The sequence below is a fragment of the Xenopus laevis genome, chromosome 2S, assembly GCF_017654675.1.
Source record: "Xenopus laevis strain J_2021 chromosome 2S, Xenopus_laevis_v10.1, whole genome shotgun sequence".
Classification (NCBI taxonomy): Eukaryota; Metazoa; Chordata; class Amphibia; order Anura; family Pipidae; genus Xenopus; species Xenopus laevis.
The window spans coordinates 91891248-91911902 of NC_054374.1; the positions used below are offsets into that span (position 1 = coordinate 91891248).

Below are 20655 nucleotides of genomic sequence, written 5' to 3' on the forward strand. Positions count from 1 at the left end.
AAGGCTGGTATTTGTTTCTGGAAAAGGTGGCAACCCTAGTGGTCAGGGCCAGGGGATATCTACTGGGTTAATTGGTGGCCAGAGGGTTAAAAAAAAGAACATTGATGTTCAATGGCACTTATCTTTTAAAGTTCCTTCTCGGGAGCAAGTGTTCTTCACAGAGAATAGCACTCATCAGGTCCCATGGGCTTGAATTCCAATATTTATTTAGGCTTCCTCATTATTAATTTTGGATTATTATTGCTTATTACAAGTGAAAATTAGGGATGCACCGAATCCACTATTTTGGATTCTGCCGAACCCCCGAATCCTTCGCGAAAGATTCGGCCGAATACCGAACTTGCATATGCAAATTAGGATTTGGATTCGGTTTGGCCATTCAGAAGGATTCGGCCAAATCCTGGATTCGGTGCATCCCTAGTGAATAGGGTTGCCACCTTTTCTGGAAGAAAATACTGGCCTTCCTATATTCTTATGTTTTTTCTTTATAAATAACATTGGTATCAAGCAACATTTTTACCAGCCAGGCCTGTAAAATAGCGGCCAGGTGGTAACACTGCTAGTGAAAATTATATCTAGTTAGTGGAGTCATCAGCAAGCAAATACACGGCCTGATCGGCAGGGTTCAGTTTTATTCTTATACATATTTTTACCTGTTCATTTTTATTTGCTCTCCTTTTGAGCTTCCATTATTACTTCCAACTCTGCTTGGTTGCTATGATGATAGGCCCTAGAAACCAACATTTGATATCAGTAGAATTTTTCAGTTTTTCACAACAATAAAAAAGCAGACAAGACACAAACAAAAGACTCATTGCAGACGGTCTACACCCAACTAAAAGTGGAGCTAAACTTGCCCTTTAAAGGGATCCTGTCATCAGAAAACATGTTTTTTTCAAAACGCATCAGTTAATAGTGCTACTCCAGCAGAATTCTGCACTGAAATCCATTTCTCAAAAGAGCAAACAGATTTTTTTATATTCAATTTTGAAATCTGACACGGGGCTTGACATTTTGTCAATTTCTCAGCTGCCCCCAGTCATGTGACTTGTGCCTGCACTTTAGGAGAAATGCTTTCTGGCAGGCTGCTGTTTTTCCTTCTCAATGTAGCTGAAAGTGTCTCAGTGGGACATGGGTTCTTACTAGTTACTATTGAGTGTTGTTCTTAGATCTACCGGGCAGTTGTTATCTTGTGTTAGGGAGCTGCTATCTGGTTATCTTCTCATTGTTCTTTTGTTTGGTTCTTGGGGGGAAAAAGGGAGGGGGTGATATCACTCCAACTTGCAGTACAGCAGTAAAGAGTGATTGAAGTTTATCAGAGCACAAGTCACATGACTTGGGGCTGCTTGGAAATTGACAATATGTCTAGTCCCATGTCAAATTTCAAAATTGAATATAAAAAAATCTGTTTGCTCTTTTGAGAAATGGATTCAGTGCAGAATTCTGCTGGGGCAGCACTATTAACTGATTCATTTTTTTTCCCATGACAATATCCCTTTAAGTATAAGCGCACAATCATAGAGCGAATAGAACAAACAATCTATTCAGAAGCATTAACCCATTTATTCTGCAAATATCATATAATATCTAAGCAAGACGAAGCAGAGATATGCATAATGCAGAGCCTCAGCCGAATAATTTGCCGGTGAAGCGTGCCTGCAGACAGCGCTTCTATAAAGCGCCGGTATTTTTCCACTAGTGGAAGCGCCAGTCAAATAAACAAGAAGCAGGGTTCGCTTCAGGCGACCGGACTACATTTCCCACAATGCAATTCGGAGGGGAGCATGCGCAGTATGGCGCGGCTTGAGTGGCGAGTTGTTTGTTACAGTGTAGCGCCAGCTGCTTTTTGCACTCTGGAGCCTGTGCAGCTCGAGTCTTCCTGAACTCATTCAGCTTTCCCTTCTTCTTCTCTTTCAGATTCCCTCCACTCCTCTGTTCTCTGTCTCTTTCCTTTCTGCGCCTAGTTTATCCCCTGGAGAAGGAAACAATAACGCTAATTAATCCAAAAACAGACAAGAAAAAAAAAAACCCAAATACATAAAGAAAAAAAAAAAACAACATTTACCATAGATGGTCTACAAATGAGAAGACGAAAAAGATGGAACTGCATATTCTAGAGCACAGGCTAAAAGTAGCCAGCATAGCCAAGGAAAACATCCAGTTATTTACCTATGGATTAATCAAACTTGCCTTTCTATCATCTAAAACAAGGTGAGTGTATGTACAATGTTATGGGGGGCTGGGTTACATTTGTGGGGGCACAACTTCCCTGTCTGATTGCTTGCACTGCAAGGGAATGAATTAAAAAAAGAAGAGAAAAACAACTTCATGCCTTGTAGGTTGTTTGTGTGATTCATGCAGAGAGCTTCTGGGTGCCCAAATGTGCTTGTCATTAGGGGCTAATAATTGCAAACTCAGGCACTGAATGAATGGGACAGGTATTGTTTTTGCCCTGAGGATAAAGTATGCATAAAAGCACATAAACATCCCTAATCCATCTATAGACAGTGTTCAGTGCTTAGTATGTTAATGCACATGCTAGTCAAGTCTGGCACCTTGATTGGCTAAAGGCAACTGGCATCATTTAGAAATAACCCCCCTTCCCTTTTTTAAAGAGAGATTTTAAAGCAATATAGATATGCATAGGGAAAAACAAGATGACGGGGAATTGGATTATCTCTGCATTTCATTGTTGCTGCAAATTTTTTCGTTTCAGAGGCCCGAGGTTACGTGCTCTGTATCTGTTCTGCTATAGGGCCAGTTGTTATTTTGGGTTCAGCAATGGCAAACTGTTCTTGCTTGGCAAGGCGAAAGTGTATTGATCATTGTTTTGCACAGTATGACTGGAGGTAAGGGCTCCCTGTGGTGTCAAACACAAGAATAAAGTTTGCATATAGAATAAATGGTCTGTGTGAAACAATGGCTCGGGTTTTGATAAGGGGGAGTGGCAGGCTATCCTGGGCTTGGAGAAATGTGCACAAATCATATTTGGATCTTTTGTCTCCCCAGTGGTACGGCACTGCCATTGTTTGCAAAGTAATGTATTCCAGACCCTTGTTTACTTTCTTCCCCTGTGCACTGGGGGCTGGGGGGTTAGGGAAATGCCACTGTCTAAACCCCACGTGGAAAATTAGGTGTGCGACTGCCCGCAGCATCTCTAAATGACTCAATGCGAAGTCAGTGCGCTTGTCTGGTGTGAAATAGTTAATGCAATTATTCAATAATAGCTGCTAAACCTATTTCACTCCAGTGCCCTCCAGGTCTCCGAATGAAGTGAGTGAATTTAAAAATGTGTAATTAGTCTTATCAGTGGCTGGAAATCGAGACACAAAATAATTCTGCGTGTTTCGGGCACATATAAATAGTGGCACTGCCAGTGCTCCGTGGCAGAGCAGCTCATCCTGCTGCTGCATTGTTTGTGCAAGTGTTTGTTTGTGATTCATTAAGTAGCATTATTATCATGGTTGTAAGAATAAGTAAGGATGGGTTGGCTTGTTTGCATCCTGAGGCCTATATGGTGGATGAATATATGAAGCAAGAAACTTGCATTGTTTGGACACTCTAAATTCTGAATCTTTGTTAGTCCATGTGGTCCTTACTCTTTTACAAAGATTTTCAGGGTCATTGGGAGCAGGGCTGCAGTTTTATTGAAAAATATGTAGCAAGCAACTCAGTAGTGAAGTAATATATGAAAGGCCTCCACATTTAAACTAAGCAATATCAAACACCCAGCATCCTCCGTCAGAAAGCTGGAGCTGTAGTTCACACGAACTGGAGATCTGCAAGTTTACCATAGTTTTTATTCCAGTTTTGCCATTAAGATAGCTTTATAAACAACATCCACACTGTTGTGTACAGTTTGGAGGTCAGGTCATTATTCTGGCTCCTTAGAATTTGTTTTCATTTCACTGCTTGGATAAGATTACTTTGTATGCATAACGCGATGTTCCTCCTTGCATCTGTATGTCTTACTTTTCTGGCCTTTTATCCATGAATATGATGTTTGCTGACAGCCTTGGGGCTTGCATGCTTTCATATTCTACCATGTGTGACCAAGACAAATAACTGATACATCTGAAAGGTGGGCAAATATGTGGGTCATCAGCCTCAAATCTAGTAGAATTGTGCAGTGTTTTTATCGCTGCATGCATACAGACATGCATAACTGAAGCATTACAATGTTTAGGAATACTTGCTCATTGTTTTGTAAAATGCACCCATTTTAAAGGCCACAGGCTGTGTGTGCTTTCATACATATTGTGTATAGTCCACACATTAGTCATGACAAGAGTGATATCACTGTGCAATTTCTAAGAATAAAGTATGGTGTAGTTTTGTGTATGTGAATATATTTCATAAATATTTCAGCCTATAATATGCATCCCTACAGTTACTGGTATACAGTCAAGTTTGTTGATCTTCCAGAACGTCTTCTCTAATCTGATTTTTCAATACATCATTGGAAAAAGATTATTTAAATTCCATCTGCTGAATAATATGTCTTACAAGGGTTTTTCTAGTTGTTGTTTATGGATATGTTATGAGTTATGTCTAATAAGGTCTCAAAATGAAACTGATCAGTGAGCCAAACTTTATTTGTCCTTTAAGTCCGAAGCATCTGAAGAATAGCCAGAGTTGGTTGTGTTGCCAACATTTCTCGAGTAATTTTTCCTATGTGATAATAGCAAAGATAAAAAGGGAGATTACATTTGTTTGTGAGAAATAAATGTACATAACTCAAGCAGTGCAGTGCCCTCTGCCAAAATAAAGTTTGCTTAAGGCCTTCTTACCCATAGTAACCAATTAAAGGTTTCCTTTCAAATAGCAGACTAGCAAATAGCACCTGCTGATTGTTTGCAATAGAAAATGTTTCTTTGCTTCAATAGTCTGGGTATTATGGCATTCAGTGCCAATTACTTTGCTCTTCCTTCTTCTCCATTGTAACTCGTTCAGTACCAAGGTACCTTCATATGAGCGGTCTACTACAATACCTTCTTTTCTAAATGGGGTGGGGGATCAAATAATCTGTAATTTATATTTTAACCGCGTGAGTTTCTATAATTCTCTGACTTTAATATTGAACATTCTAAGATAATGAAGTATCCCTAGAGGAAGCTGTCACTTCCAATTCTATAAAACTCCTGCAAAAACTCTTTAAAAATACATGGTGTTGTCTCGCTCCAGGGTCCTGGGATAATTGTTCTAGTGTCTTGAATTAAGTCTAGTATAGGGTAAAATGTTCATTATATGGATAGTAGGGTAATTGCAGGGTCACTATGGCTAGTTTGGTATGGGTCAGCATGCTAGGAATTGGGTACACCTCTTGGCTTTGAATCCAATAAAATGTGGAGAATGTGCATTTTAACTTGCACAGCTGTATTACCTTGCAATTATTTTGTAGTTTATTTTCTAAATCTTGGTTTTAATACTAGATTTAGATTAGAATTCTTCACACTGAATATGCACATTATTAATTGTTCTTCCTGTTAAGCAATATAAGTCGGCTTATCCTGATTTAGGCCCAGCAGGATTGTTTGTAGCGTTGGCCTCTTTTTGTTGTTATATTATGATTTGCTCACCTGCCAGTACATCCACTGACTCTTCACAGCTTATGCGATAATATTTATAATGTTATAACTTCCGTTCAAAGTCCTCTACTAGGGGCAGATTTATAAGTGTGAAATTAGAGCTCACCTAAGAAACACTCAATTTCTATCCATTCCTACAGGATTTTTATATGCATATTATAACATTTTGTCAAGCAAGAGAAAATTTCATGTTCCGTAACTCTTTTCCTCATTTTCTGCACTTTCATGCTTTTTTAAAAGGACAGTAACACCGAAAAATGATTTATCTAAATTAATGAAAATGTAACGTTACATTGCGCTGGAGCAACTGCTGTGTTTGCTTCAGAAACTCTACAAGAGTTTATATAAACAAGCTGCTGTGTAGCCATGGGGGCAGCCATTCAAAGCAGAAAAAGGAGAAAAGGCACAGGATACACAGCAGATAACAGATAAGCTCTGAAGTATACAATGGGATTCTTTAAATAATACATTTAATAATAAATTTAAATAATAAATTCTAAAGAATCCCATTGTATACTTCAGAGCTTATCTGTTATCTGCTGTGTATCCTGTGCTTGAATGGCTGCCCCGTGGCTACACAGTAGCTTGTTTATATAAACTATAGTTGCATTTCTGAAGCAAACACACCAGTATTACCAGTGCAGGGCAACAGAACTTTATATTGTCATTCCTTTAAAGGAATAGTTCAGTGTGAAAATAAAAACTGTAAATAGATAGGCTGTGCAAAATAAAAAATGTTTCTAATATAGTTAGTTAGCCAAAGATGTAATATATAAAGGCTGGAGTGACTGGATGTCTAATAAAACAGCCAGAATCCAACTTCCTGCTTTTCAGCTCTATAACTCTGAGTTAGTCAGCGACTTGAAGGGGGGCCACATGGTACATTTCTGTTCAGTGAGTTTGTAATTGATCCTTAGCATTCAGCTCAGATTCAAAAGCAACAGATATGACCCATGTGCCCCCCCCTCAAGTCTCTGATTGGTTACTGCCTGGTAACCAGGGTAACCAGTCAGTGTAAACCAAGAGAGCTGAAAAGCAGGAAGTAGTGATCTGACTGACATGTTATACATCAAATCACTCCAGCCTTTATACATTACATTTTTGGATAACTAACTATATTAGAAACATTTTTTATTTTGCACAGCCTGTCTATTTACCCAGTTTTTATTTTTACACTGAACAATTCCTTTAAAACACTTGGTGTTACTGTTCCTTTAAGTCTCTTTCTTCAGAGACACCTGTCTTGTTTACCCTTGTTAAGTTGGAATACAGTGGCTCTCTTTCTCTGTTCACTTTCAGCACAGCTCACTCATGACTTTAGGGGCAAATCCAGTTAGCGTTTGCAACCAATGAGAGATTTACTTTTTTTGGTATGGTCTACAGTAGACTGAACTACAAAACTAAAGACAGTAGATGAAAGCTAATTGCTTATGCATTATTGCAGATATGGCCATTGTTATTAAACAAGCCTAGTGTGGTGCAGTTTATATTTATTTATAATTGTATACAAAGTCTGGGCTTTGTATTACAAAGCATTACTTTATTACTATCTTTAGATGTTCTCTAAGGGTAGTGCCAAGTGGGGTAAAAGTCAAATTTTTATAAGTTCGAGCACGTGGAGCCAATTGCCTGTTAAAGGCAACAGTTGCCTGAAATTGTGGCAGAGCGGTTATACTTTCACAGAAGCTCATGTGAAGTAAAGCAAATGGAATATACCCATTTCTAATATAATTCTTTGTTCAAGGCTGTTTTTTAAAAGCCTTGTTAAAATCAAACATTAGTATGCTTAATGAGTTGTCCTTTTCTGAACCTTTATAAGTTCTTTCATGCTTAGGTGCCTGCTCAAGTCTGTAAGCCATACTCCTGTAGTAGTCAATTCAGCATTATTAGCTGCAAGAACTCTAGGACATTAATGCTCGTCTTCTCTGGAGAAAGATTTTGCCTTTACATTTACATATATACTTTCACATTTCTAAAGAATGCTAGTTTACAGCACAATTCATTGTCTTCAGCTTGATATATCAGCTTGATATTTGTTCCTATTCATGTTTGCTGCTCAAGGAGAAATGCATTAGCATGATCCTCGTGAACTCATGTTACCCTCAGTGATAGCAAGAAGGCAGTGATTGGTTTCCACTAAACAAAGCAAATCTTGCACGCAGTATTTTAACATACCTAGATGGTCAAACTTCTTTTCAAAATCTGTTCCAGTATAAGGTGATGAATAAAATGTTCTGTATGTCAAATGCATAGTCTGTGGCACAAAAAAAGTACATTAAGTTGCGAAAATATATGACAGTGTTTAAAATGCCTATTCCTCAAACCATTTTCTAAGAATGTAAATAATGGGCAGCTCTGAACTGTTTTTGACCAGAGCTCTGCCATTGCATTCCTGCCAACTGTCCCTTTTCTACAGGACAGTCCCAATTTAGAAAACTCAGCCCGCAGTCTCTGATTTTTTTATTAAAAAGTCCCAAATTTCTCTTAGATCTCCTGCACTGTTATCAGAAAAAGATGCAACATTTCCAAAACTTAATTAAATTAGAGGCTTTTTGGCAGAGAATCCAGAATACTCAGCAGCGGCATTTGTAACAATTTAAGATATACAAAGATATTATTGCAACCATTTAGAATAAGAAAGTCTCTTGGTGGAACTGAGACTCACAACTTAAAAGGCAAATTCACCATTGGACATGGTAGTTAGGGGGTGTGGCTATAAAATGTGCATGATCATAAAAATGTTGCCGCTCTGTGCATGTCAGATCCTTTTGTCCCGCTTTACGTTTTTTAGATGTTGGGAGGTATGCCATTGTGATTGTCTGGTCACAAACTCAAGATCAACTGCAAAAATTCAATCTGTTTTTGGTGTTCTATTTATTTCTAGGTATTTATATAGCACAGGCACATTCCCACAATGCTTTGCCAGTCATTTTTTGTCTGATAGATAAAGGGGCACAGATGTTCAGATATCAGCTTTATAAAGCAATTGGTACAATTTATTAACCCACGTCAAAAGATAAATAAACTCATAAGCAGTCTTTATCAAATGAAAACATGAAGCTTTATTTTATGAAGGGTTTTCTGACATGACTTTTTTGAATGATCTCTGCACACTACAGAGTAGTGTCACTAGAGAGCTTGTGGATCATTTTTTTTATTCATTGGCCATCTGAAAATTGTCATGATGTATTTCTGTTATATTTTATGATATCAAGATCATTTGGTGGTTTGCCTCTACTGTAATTGTAACCAGGGGTGTGCTTAATAATTAACACACATACTTTATTTGTTTTATTGGTACCACTTTGCATATTATTGGATCTCAGGAAACGCATACCTTTTTCATTCATACTGTTTTACTGTTTTAAACATGTTCCAATTAAACTAAGGTATTGTAATTTCAATTATTATACTTGGCTCACAAAGTCTTTCTCAGCATTCTGCAGCAGTGTTTACACAAAAGAAAAAATATATTTAAAGAGGCTTGTGATGTTTTCAAAAAAAAAAAAAAAAAAAAAAAAAAAAAAAACAAAATTAGAATTTTCACTTCGACCCCTGATAAATCTGCCCCTAAGAAGTTCGGCAAATCTGAAAGTGCAAACATTTCTCTGAATCCTTAGCCAAATGCTGGATATGATGTATACCTAGATTATGTGAAAACCCCAGTACTGTATAGTGCACATTGCTCCTGGTGGTATGGGATTTAATATATGTGTCATCATTATGTTTGTGGTACTAGTATAACTTTTATGTAACAATGTTTGATTCTGTAACCGGGAAGGGGAGATATGATACAAATGTTTCAATTTGAAAGGATGTTCTAAATTGTAACTTTTTCATGTCAATTGATTCTGTGCTTGTTAACCCACCAACTAATGGGACTATGGTATGGGATCATTATCATTCTGTAGGGTTAATACATTTTATGGGTGGGGCTGTATACATTTAAAAAAGGTGGAGGTAGGCTGATGAAGTGCGGGAGCCACGAAACGTGTAAAGCTGGCAGCCCACATTAGAGGCATGCGGATGTGATGTTTAATGATTATCTAATTAATTAAATCTTTTCACCTCATGGATACTGGCTTCCCTGGAGGACATCAAGGCTACTCCCATCTCTTAGGAATTCTTTATTAGAAGTTATATCATGTCTCAGGGACAATACGAAAGCATTTTACTGTTCTTCATGCAAATTTGGACACTTTTGTTAAAGTTATGAGTAGAGTTTATTTTCCCTTTGACAGAGAAATTAATAAAGTACATCAATATGCTGAGAAACAAGGTTGTGTTTGTAGACTAACCTTTGGCCATTTTACTGTATTTGTTACAAGTTTATAAAATAGTTAAGGGAACAATAGTCCATTTTTAGTTCTTTTTAAGAAATTGTAGGCAGGGCCTTCTGAACTCTTGTCTTTGTTGTTTATTCTGGTTACCTTAAATTGGTTTGTATCTGCATGTTGTATTATTTGAACTCTCCCAAATTCACTGTGGAAAATCTGGTTGCTATAGGTTAATGCCACACTTGTACTTGTGCTTCTGGGTGCATTTAGTCCCATATTTTAAGAAGGCCAAACATGCAGGACCAAATCACCCAAAACTACCCTCATAGACTTCCCCTGGAATTGAAAGTACATTGAGCGCAACAACATGTTTCATAATGTAATGGGAGGAGGTCAGTGTAATAGGTTATACATTTCTGTAGTAGAGTGATCATTATGATTTCGGCACAGCATGTCCCAGAATTTTATTATACTTTTATATTCATTGGAAAAAATAAACCTAAAGTTATTACATATTTTAAGATAATCAGTGGTGGTCAAGCTTCAGTAAATGACACTACTAGTTTTTAAAAGCATTAACCATTAAAACAGTGGGAAAGTGTTCAGGAGCTAAGGAACAGAAGTCATCCATTGTACTTTAGGTCTATAGCTTTGTTAGTAGAATGAATAATGTGTGTAAGAAGCAAGGCATATGAAATAGTTTCCTCTCTGTAGTGTTGGACTGGTTGTGTCAGTAGAGAAATACCCATTTACTAACAATTAAATTGCAATTTTTTTCCCCCTCTAATCTGAAAAATTTCCTATATTTATAAAAACTCAAAGTTTTAATTTACTTTTGATTTAAGTATAATAAACAAATTGCATTGTGTAAACATTTTTTAGTTCATTTCTTAGCATTATGTGTACTTTTTGTAATTCTCTATATATATAATCGCCATTCGAGCAGCAAACATTGGGCAAAGGAATGTGATGGGCATAGGGTTGCCACCTTTTCAGTTTTGACACGTACAGTTAGGTTTTTCTTAGAACTGCCTGTTCGGTTTTCAGCCTTCAGAAACCCAAGCAATAATTTTGGCAATAAATTAAAAACATCAAATATTATGATACTCACCAGAGATTTTATTCTATCAACATGGCTTAGTTATATTCAAACACAGATTTTGATTATAACAAAAAGAAAAAGAAAATCAGTCAAAACTAAGGAATTGGCATTGTTGTATTTGAGAGCTTTTTTGAATAACTGTGTTCTGTATATTAGATCCCATCAGTGTCGGACTGGGCCGGCGGGAAACCGGGAAAAAACCCGGTGGGCCCCGGCCTTCATGGGCCCCCGCCAGCCCAGCCCCCCCTCCCCCAATGTTCTGGCCCCCCTCCGCTGATGTCTGGGCCCCCAAATAAAAATGAATTGGTGCGCCGGTATCGCATGCGCGTCTGTGTTTGCGCATGCGCACCTGCGTTTGGGCACAAACCAGCGTGCGCCGAGACGTGCGCCGAGATGTTCGCGCATTCGTGCTGGCGTGCGGCCAGACGTTCGCGCATGCGCACGGGGGGGCCGGAGTATAGTTACCCGGTGGGCCCCCCCATGTCCAGTCCGACCCTGGATCCCATACTTTTAAATAAAGCATTGGGCTTACTCATCAGGCAGAATATTGGGTTGCCACCTGTCAAGTTTTGAACCAGACACTCTAGTTATTCAAAGGACCATCTGGTTCAATAGTTTCTCTCCAGTTGCATTGAGAAAAATGAACAGAAATCAAGCCAATAACCCCACCCAACATCATTGTATCCATCCCTGGCATCATCATGCCCACCCCCAGCATCACTGCCCCACCCCCAGTGGCATCAGCCTCATCTGTTCAGGTTTAGCCACAGTAAAAGGTGGCAAACATAAATGGGTCATGGCAGATTCGAGTATCGTTAGACCAGGGGTCCCCAAACTTTTTTTATCTGTGAGCCAGATTGAAAAGTAAAAATAGTTGGGGAGCAACACAAGCATGAAAAAAGTCTCTGGAGATGCCAAATAAGGTCTGTGGTTAGATATTTGGTAACCCCTATGTGGACTGGCAGTCTACAGGCTCTACTTGGCAGTATAATTTATTTTTATGCAATTAAATCTTGCCTCCAACCCTGGAATTAAAAAATTAGCACCTGCTTTGAGCCAAATGAGATCCGCATCCAAGGAATTGGTGAGCAACATATTGATTGTAAGCCACTGTTTGGGTATGACCGAGTTAGACAGCTGAACAGACTGAATATGACCAAGACCGCCAGATGTTTGCATTGGAAATGTTGTTTTGTATTGATATATTTTTTAAATGTGTTAAAGTAAAATATACTTTATTGCAAAAATATTTTCTTTTCTCATTTGTTCATCCTTTTCTGTTCGAACTCTTTTCTTTCTATGATTTGGCCTATAACATTAAGGAGATTATATATTTTTAATGGATATGGTGCATTGGCAGATTAGATTTTCCAATATTCATGATTCCTGAACCGACTGATATCCATAGTAAGGATGCCCCAAATCTTGAATACAAAAAAAATAATTTTTCATGAAAAGCTATGCTTTTAATATGGTCTATTTCATGTGTTATATTTTAAAGAGTCCTGCACTTCTCAGGTGAACAGTTCCCCTTGAGTTACTAAGGAGAACCTTGACAAATCCTTTTCATTATTAATAGTTTAAGGGTTAACTATGAACACATTCAACTATAAACAGATTGTTCATTATCACAGTTGGTGGGTTACGCACTTGCCTGCAACATTCACTAGTTACCACATATAGGAACAAACTGTGCAATTTAATAGACATTTCTTTGTCAGCATTGGCAGTTTATACATTCTTGTGATGCTTGGGAGGCTTCTTCAGCTGTTTTATTTATAGGCCTCTATTTCAAGATTTCGACACATGTTGTAGCACAGAATATCATATATATTATATGCATAAAATATACATTACAATATACATAGTTTATCTATTATCATATATGTTGTATATAAGCACTGCATATATATATATATATATATATATATATATATATATATATATATATATATATATAGATAGATAGATAGATAGATAGATATAAATATATGCATCAATGAAGTCAGTCGGTGACCAAATTCACCATTTAATTGTGTAGCCAGGGCATGGGGTTGGACATCGGGCCCCCCATTCTGGTGCACAAACAAGATTCTGAGATGATACAAGGCTTGCCTTAATAACAGTGCCCACAAAATGGCGCCTGCCTGCTTGCTATAATTTTGAATTCCCAGACTGAAGGAAACAAGATTCAAATAATTTACAGAGTGTAATTAAAGTTAATTTTGCTTGACTAATGTGATAAAATAGGATTTTGAATATTTTTTTTGGGTGACGGGTCCCCTTTAAAGAAGTTGTTTACCTTCAAACACTTTTTTCATTTCAGTTGGTTTCAGATAGTTCAACAAAAATAAAGAATTTTTCCAATTATTTTCCATTTTAACAGTTTTTGTAGTATTGAAGTGTAAAGTTTCATTTTTTTACCTTCTAAAGCAGCTCTGAGAGGGGTGGTCGAACCGACTCTTCAACTGTTCTTAATTGATACATTTAATTGATACATTTAATTGATACATTTGTTATCTTTGTCCCTGCTGAACAGAATCCCTGAATTTCATTAAAAGCAGCTGTTAGAACTGATACAATAGTTGCTAATATTCCACAGATACTAGTGATGTGCAGGCTGGCCCGATACCCACGGGTTTACCCCTGGGTTGGCGGTTTCGGGCCACCCTTGCACCCCCCATTCCGGGGGCGACCTTACAATGCTGACTTTTATAGAGGCGCGACTGCTCACCCCACCCCTTTTGTGACATCATTGGTGTTGCAGGTCAATGGCTCGGTTGGGCGGAGGGAGGGCAGATATCAGGCTGGTGCGGCCTGAGAAATCTCTGAGCTGTTAGACTGAAACACCTGAGACAGGGTGAATGTTAAAAAAAATAAAAGAAAGCAATTGAATAAATTATTTGTTTATCGAGAACAGTCTGAAAACAACTGAACTGAAAAAGTGTTTGGAAGGTGAACAACCCCTTTACGCTGGCCATACATTCAAATATGTTCCATATATATTGATTTTATACAGCACAATAAAAAGGCCTGTAAAGGAAAGCCCTATAGCTATAAAAGCAGGGGTTACATGACAAGGAATCTGAAAGACCAGCTGCCAGATTACACTGGTTTCATGTTTAAAGATTGGCAGAATCAGATGTAGCTGTGATTGGGTGAGAAGGAATGTGTTAAGGCAGGTAAAAGCTGGGCTGGTGGCAAGGAAAAAGAGGGATGTGATGTTCACTTCCTGAGCAGGTAGAAACATCCCACCCAGCCTTCCTTCTTTTTCGCATATTTTGTGAAATGTCAGCAGTTTTCTTCTTTATGTTTTTATATTATCTATTAATAACTGAATGTGGATGTTTTCCTGCATGCCCTGTTATATTGTGGTTTCAGCACTGTTACACAGTATAAATATGAGATTCTGCGTGGTATCATTCATGTAAAATGAATGGCAAATACTTGATTCAGGGAATGTTTCATCACTGGGGTCAGGAAATTTTTTCCCTCTTGATGAATAATTGGCACTGGCTTCAGGCTGAGTTTTTTGCTTTCCTGTGGATTAAAGCAATGTATATATGATAATGTATTACGTAAGTTTTTGTCACACCAGTGGCAGGAGTGCCAGAGTACTGCACAGGTAAATTTAGAAAAGGGTTCACTCATGTGACTGCACAGTGGGTTGATTGATACAGACGCTCATACTGCTTGTGCTAGGTGACAGCCTGCTTGGATTTTCTATCATGGAGACACTGCAGATTCAGGTCCACTAGCAGGGCTGCTGAACTTCTCTCGTTGTGGGAGATGCAGCTCCTGCTTGTAGCAGATTTTGGGGTCATCCTCTCTGTAGGTAGAGGCAGCAGAAGTAGAGCATAGTAGCCACCTCTTATGGAATTCTCGCTTTGAATATTGCCTTGGGTACGGTTGGCAACGTCCTATTTATTTGATGAAATGTGAATACATTTCTGGCTCCTAATGTTTCATTAAGGTATGTAACAATGAGGTTCAGTGGGATGGCTGAAAGTGAATGGTCAATTGAGGAGTCACTTTGTCTAAGTTCTTTGCATTTCTTAACCAACCCCTATTTTACTATTTTACTATTCTTGTACTGTATGCATTGTTACTATATACCTTTTATATACAAATAGATTAAAAGTGTGAGAATACTTCTTACTGAAGCCAGCCGTTGTATTGTGATAGAATATGCCTTAAACTGGGAAAATGACAGGCAGCGAGGTGTGCTTTAGTTTCAAGAAACATCAGGGCATCCACTCATAAAATGCTGCTGAGACCAGGCCCGGATTTGCGGAAAGGCCACCTGGGCCTAGGACGGCAGGATTTTAGTGGGGGGCGGCATGCTGACCAACCACACCCACATTGGTTCAAAAACACTGGGGATGCGCTAGAGATACAATCATTTTTTTAAATTCCCATGCGCCAATCCCCATTGCTCCGGTCCAGATGATGAAAATTTCCACGAATAAAGGGGACAGGGGCAATGAACTGCAGTGGGCCTAGGGGCGCCCACTATGTAAATCCGGCCCTGGCTGAGACAGCAGTCTACAATTGTACAAACATTTTCAAAAGAACTTATGGCAAAAAAGCACAATGGTCTTTAGCATGTGGATGAGTGTTGGAACACGGATAGCTCTCAGAGGCCGTGCCTTCCTCTGTCAGTAATGCTATAGTAACAACAACAACAACAACCCTGTTGAATTTTTCCTCATTTTTAATTTCCAAAATTATATTTATTTTGGGCCACATATTTATTCGTTTTGTCCTTTAATTAGTGCAGATCTTAATTAGTACTATATTTACACACAGATACCCACTAGGGTCAAGCCAGGTAATCACAATGTGCAATATATTTATTGTGCCCAATATACATTTTTTTTAATTAAACATATTGATATTTTTTTAATCAGGTAGGTGACTGGATCTCTCCAATGCTACATTATTAAGATAATATTAGTAAATATGGGAAATGTTAGAAACATTATTGTACATTTTTCCATTGCACTTATAAGGACATCTTTCACTGTTTATTTGAGTGATTTATGTGGAAGTCATGTTGTCATGCCATTAACATGGAAAAATGGAAGTGAAAATGGGACAGAAAAACCTGTGCAACATGTAGGCACTATATGAATAAAGGATAGTCAATTCTGCTCTGTTTGCAGGGTTGTTACTGCCCAGCAAAGTTAACAGAGTTAAATGACAGTATTGGTGAGGTCAGCACAATGTGAAGCCAACTTAGCTTTTGGTTACTAGGCACAGCCTGATGAAAATGACTTTGCTTTGCATGTTGAGTATACAAAGCATTGAGGAACAGAGGAAGTGCTTGTATATACCATGTTTGTTGTGACATTTTCATAATCATTAAGATAACTTATGGCCTTGAAAATGTGATTTTAATGGAAGCATTTTTTTTTATCTTTTAACCAGAATTTGCCATGACCTCCTTTTCACTTGTTAAGCACCTTAAAGGGGACCTGTTCCCCAGACATAGAAAGCTGTAAAATTAAACTGCTTTTCATATTAAACAATAAACTCTTTTTTTTAAATTTTTTTATTAAAACATCCATACCTTTTATAAACACATTTAGAAATTTCATCTGCCTAGAGGCGGGGCAGGAAAGTACTTTTACTTTCCAGTCTGCACTTCCTAGATGTAGTTGAACTCCACATTCCCCCTCCTTCCATACCATATAATTGTTTAACCAGTGCATGGGCATGTGCATCAGTTCCCCCATTCTGACGAATAAACAACATTTTGTGATCATGCACTTGCCTTAACAAGGCTTGCTGTGATCGTTCATTTCCAGACTAAAGGGAACAAGATTTAAATCATTTATATAGTGCAAGTAAAGTTTACATTGCTTGACGAACATGATAAAGTAGGATTTGGAATTATTTCTTATGGAGATGGGGTCCCCTTTAAGGGATATTATCATTGCTAGATTTCCCTTCTTTAGTGCAGGGCAGTTCCGTTTTAAGAAAACTGCTTACTTGAAAAACTGCTGTGGAGTTGTTTCTTTTATCTCGCTAACCTTTTATATAATTATTCACTGTGCTAATTAAACTTGTTCACATGATAATAAAACATTCCCTTCATCCATTTCAACATCTAAATATCTATAGTAAAAACTGCAATATTTTAAGCATTTTGTTCTTAAAGGAGAAGGAAACCCCCAGGGCGCTAAACCCCTCCCCCCCTCCCCTGTGCTGCCCCCCTCCCTCCTCCCCCCTGGCCTACCTGTCCCCCTGGGCAAATGCCCCTAACTTTTTACTCACCCCTCTGCGCAGGTCCTGTCCACGGAGTACGCAGTCGCCATCTTCTCCCACGCGCGTCTTCTTCCTGCTCTGATCGGCGTTTTCTGGCGCATGCGCAGTAGGAACAGGTACCGGTACGGCTCTACTGCGCATGCGCCGAATGTCACGAAGTTTTCCGATTTCACTTCGTGACATTCGGCGCATGCGCAGTAGAGCCGTACCGGTACCTGTTCCTACTGCGCATGCGCCAGAAAACGCCGATCAGAGCAGGAAGAAGACGCGCGTGGGAGAAGATGGCGACTGCGTACTCAGTGGACAGGACCTGCGCAGAGGGGTGAGTAAAAAGTTAGGGGCATTTGCCCAGGGGGACAGGTAGGCCAGGGGGGAGGAGGGAGGGGGGGCAGCACAGGGGAGGGGGGGAGGGGTTTAGCGCCCTGGGGGTTTCCTTCTCCTTTAACACACTCCCCAACCCAGCAGTTACAGGTCCTGACCAGAAACTTATAGAGCATGTAAAGCACAGCTGGCCTCCCAGGGATACTGATACGTTATTATCAATTATTGGTAAGTACAAGTAACACTTTTTAAAGGAGAACTAAAGTTTAACTAAAGAAGTAGGGCAGTAATGCTATTCATTATGTTTTAAGCTTCTGCCCTTTAGCAGTAAAGATCTGTGCCTCACAAGATGCCCCAGTAGCTCCCCATCTTCTTTTCTGCTGATGCATGCTCTGTGCTGCTGTCAGTTACTTGAGTGTACGGACCAATACACAGTATTCCAAATATATAATATCAATGTAACAAAATAGATAGGTTTCCCAACTTTTGTGGGGCCAGAAAACAGGCAGGGGGAGGATGGTGGTGGGGGTGGGACTGATGACGTGACAATAAGCGATTGGCTGATCGCCATGTCATTATTTTTAATGTCCTGTCCAGATTTCCTAATTAGGAAATCCGGACAGAAAGGTTTCATCCGGACAGCCCTTTCCAAATACTTTGCTGTCAGGGTAAAATCCGGACCGGTAGCAACCTTAAATATAAGGCTTATTTATAAATAATTCAGATTATTGGTATATGGCAGCTCAGAAACTAGTACAGTCAGTATCAGAATTTGATAATTATCCTTGCAGCATCAACATATATGCTTGATGATTTGTGACGACCTCTAGACTTCGCTTTTCAACAACGGCTCAAATCACACTGAGCATGTGCATGTTACAGACACTCTTAAAGGGGTTGTCTTCAATTTTATTTTATATATTTTTATTTTTTATTTTAGCTACTGGCTAACACGGTATCACCGTTTTTGTTTTGTACTCTCTTCATCGGTTATCCCCACCTCTTATACCAGTGAGCGACATTCATATGTAAAAAAGTTAGGGAAGCATGCAAAAAGTTTCCGAGGGTGTAAATTATCGGCTGTGATTGAGTATTGGTAGTCTCTATGTGAATTGGCAGCCTACAGGAAGCTCTGTTTGGCATTAAACCTGTTTTTTATGCATACTAAAACTTGCCTCCAAGTCAAAAATAAGCACCTGTTTTGAGGTCATGGTTGGTGATCGCTGCTCTACATCATACTCAAAGTTAATTCAAATGTAAACAACCCCTTTAACAAAATCCAAGATGGAAAACTCCTGTTACTACTATACAGATGCTGCCTGAACCTTTAGGATGGTTAAATAAATTCAGTATATAAAATATGTCATTTGTAGCTGTTATGTTTTGGTAGCCGAGGATGAGTAGAGTATAACAGTGCTTTATTAGCAGGCTCATGCAGCCATTACACAGCAGTAAGCAACTCTAACACCACAAGCTGTATAGAAAGTATGCACAGTATAAGTCTTGAGCACAGTGACATCTACTGGCCATTAGTATAAACACCACAGTAACCATATTCATTTTAGAGTTTAGTTCTTCTTTAAGTCCTCAGAATCCTGTTGCAGGGCCGTAACTGGGAGTAGGCAGAGTAGACACATGCCTAGGGTGCAAAGCTTGGGGGTGCCAGGTATGTACCGTCTCTACCTCCTACCTCCAGTCCGGTCCCCTCTCTCCTCACTCTGGCAGCTATGTGGGACTGTTCGGGAGTGATAATAATTCCAATGTACTCAAAACTCGAATGCGAGGTTATTTATGAAAAAACTTGAACATCTAATATTCGATCGAATAGTCCCAACACACAAATTCAAATCAAATTTGAGTTGAGTTTAAATCCGGAAAAAAACAGGAAGTCAATTAACATATTCAAGTGGTTCAACAGACCTCTGGTTCATTGACTTGCAAATGAACTTGGCAGGTTTTAGGTGAGGAATATTCAAATTAGAACTGTTTGCATGGTCAAAGTGTGATAAATCCCACATTTGAATTTACATTTGCGTTGGTGCTTTTAAATTTAAATTGGTGAGTTTTGACACAAAAAAAATTCCGAAAATTTGTATTTACCATTCAAACCTTTTTTGTTGGGTTCCTTTAATTACAATACAGTTAAGGGACCTGTTTTCCAGAATACTCAGGACCTGGATTTTTCCGGATAAGAGGAATTTCCATAACTTTGATCTACATACTTTGGGGGTTATGTAGTAAAAGGCACTAAATTTGCCCAGGAGCAGTAACCCATAGCAACCAATCAGCAGGCAGCATTTACTGGTCACCTGTTTAAAAGCAAACATCTTATTGGTTGCCATCCCTTAAGTCAGAGATTTTTTAAATTTCCAGACCTGTACTATTACTTTCCTTCTCCTTTAAAGATGTTCAATCAAAATCGGTCCAGAAAAGCATTTGAGCACAGTTACGTTTTTTGGATATTTTTATTTACTTTTAATAACACTGGAATATTACAGGTTTTATGTGTTTGAAGTGTGCTGATATTATAAATGTGTTGAGACAGTTTTTTTTTTGTTTAGTATTGCACCGAATTACAGAGCTTTGTAAACAAGAATGCCTCAGTTGTGAACAAAATTTGTTTTTGCGGTCATGTGACTTTATCAGTTTGAATTTGGTCTGGCCAAAATTGTACAGACTCCTAATAACTTTAATTACAAGCACTGAAATTAATCAAATAAGATTTAAAGGAGAAGGAAAGGTTAAAACTAAGTAAGCCTTATCTGAAAGGTCCATCTAAATATACCAGTAAACCCCAAAATTAGTGCTGCTCTGAGTCCTCTGTCAAAAGAAACACTGCATTTCTTTCCTTCTATTGTGTACTCATGGGCTTCTATATCAGACTTCCTGCCTTCACCTTAAACCTCATTGCCCTGGGCAAGAGCATGCTCAGTTTGCTCCTCTTCCCCCGCCCCCTCCCTTCTCTACTGTAATTTGAGCCCAGAGCAGGGAGAGACTCAGGCAGGAAGTGATGTCATACCACGTTAATACTGCAGCTCCTATCCTAAACAAGAGCTATTTACTCAGGTATGGTAAAACCTTTCTACAGAATAAATAT

General features: G+C 38.7%; 1 protein-coding gene across 1 annotated transcript in view; it reads left to right on the plus strand.

Moving 5' to 3' along the window:
• Nucleotides 1-1768: 1768 nt before the first annotated feature.
• The window catches only part of LOC108709655 (cytosolic arginine sensor for mTORC1 subunit 2), a 131177-nt gene continuing 112290 nt past the window's right edge, over nucleotides 1769-20655 (plus strand). The window contains exon 1 of the mRNA XM_018249684.2: nucleotides 1769-2211. Within this exon, the coding sequence (XP_018105173.1) occupies nucleotides 2099-2211 (113 nt within the window). The 5' untranslated portion in view covers nucleotides 1769-2098. The remainder of the gene's footprint in view (nucleotides 2212-20655) is intronic.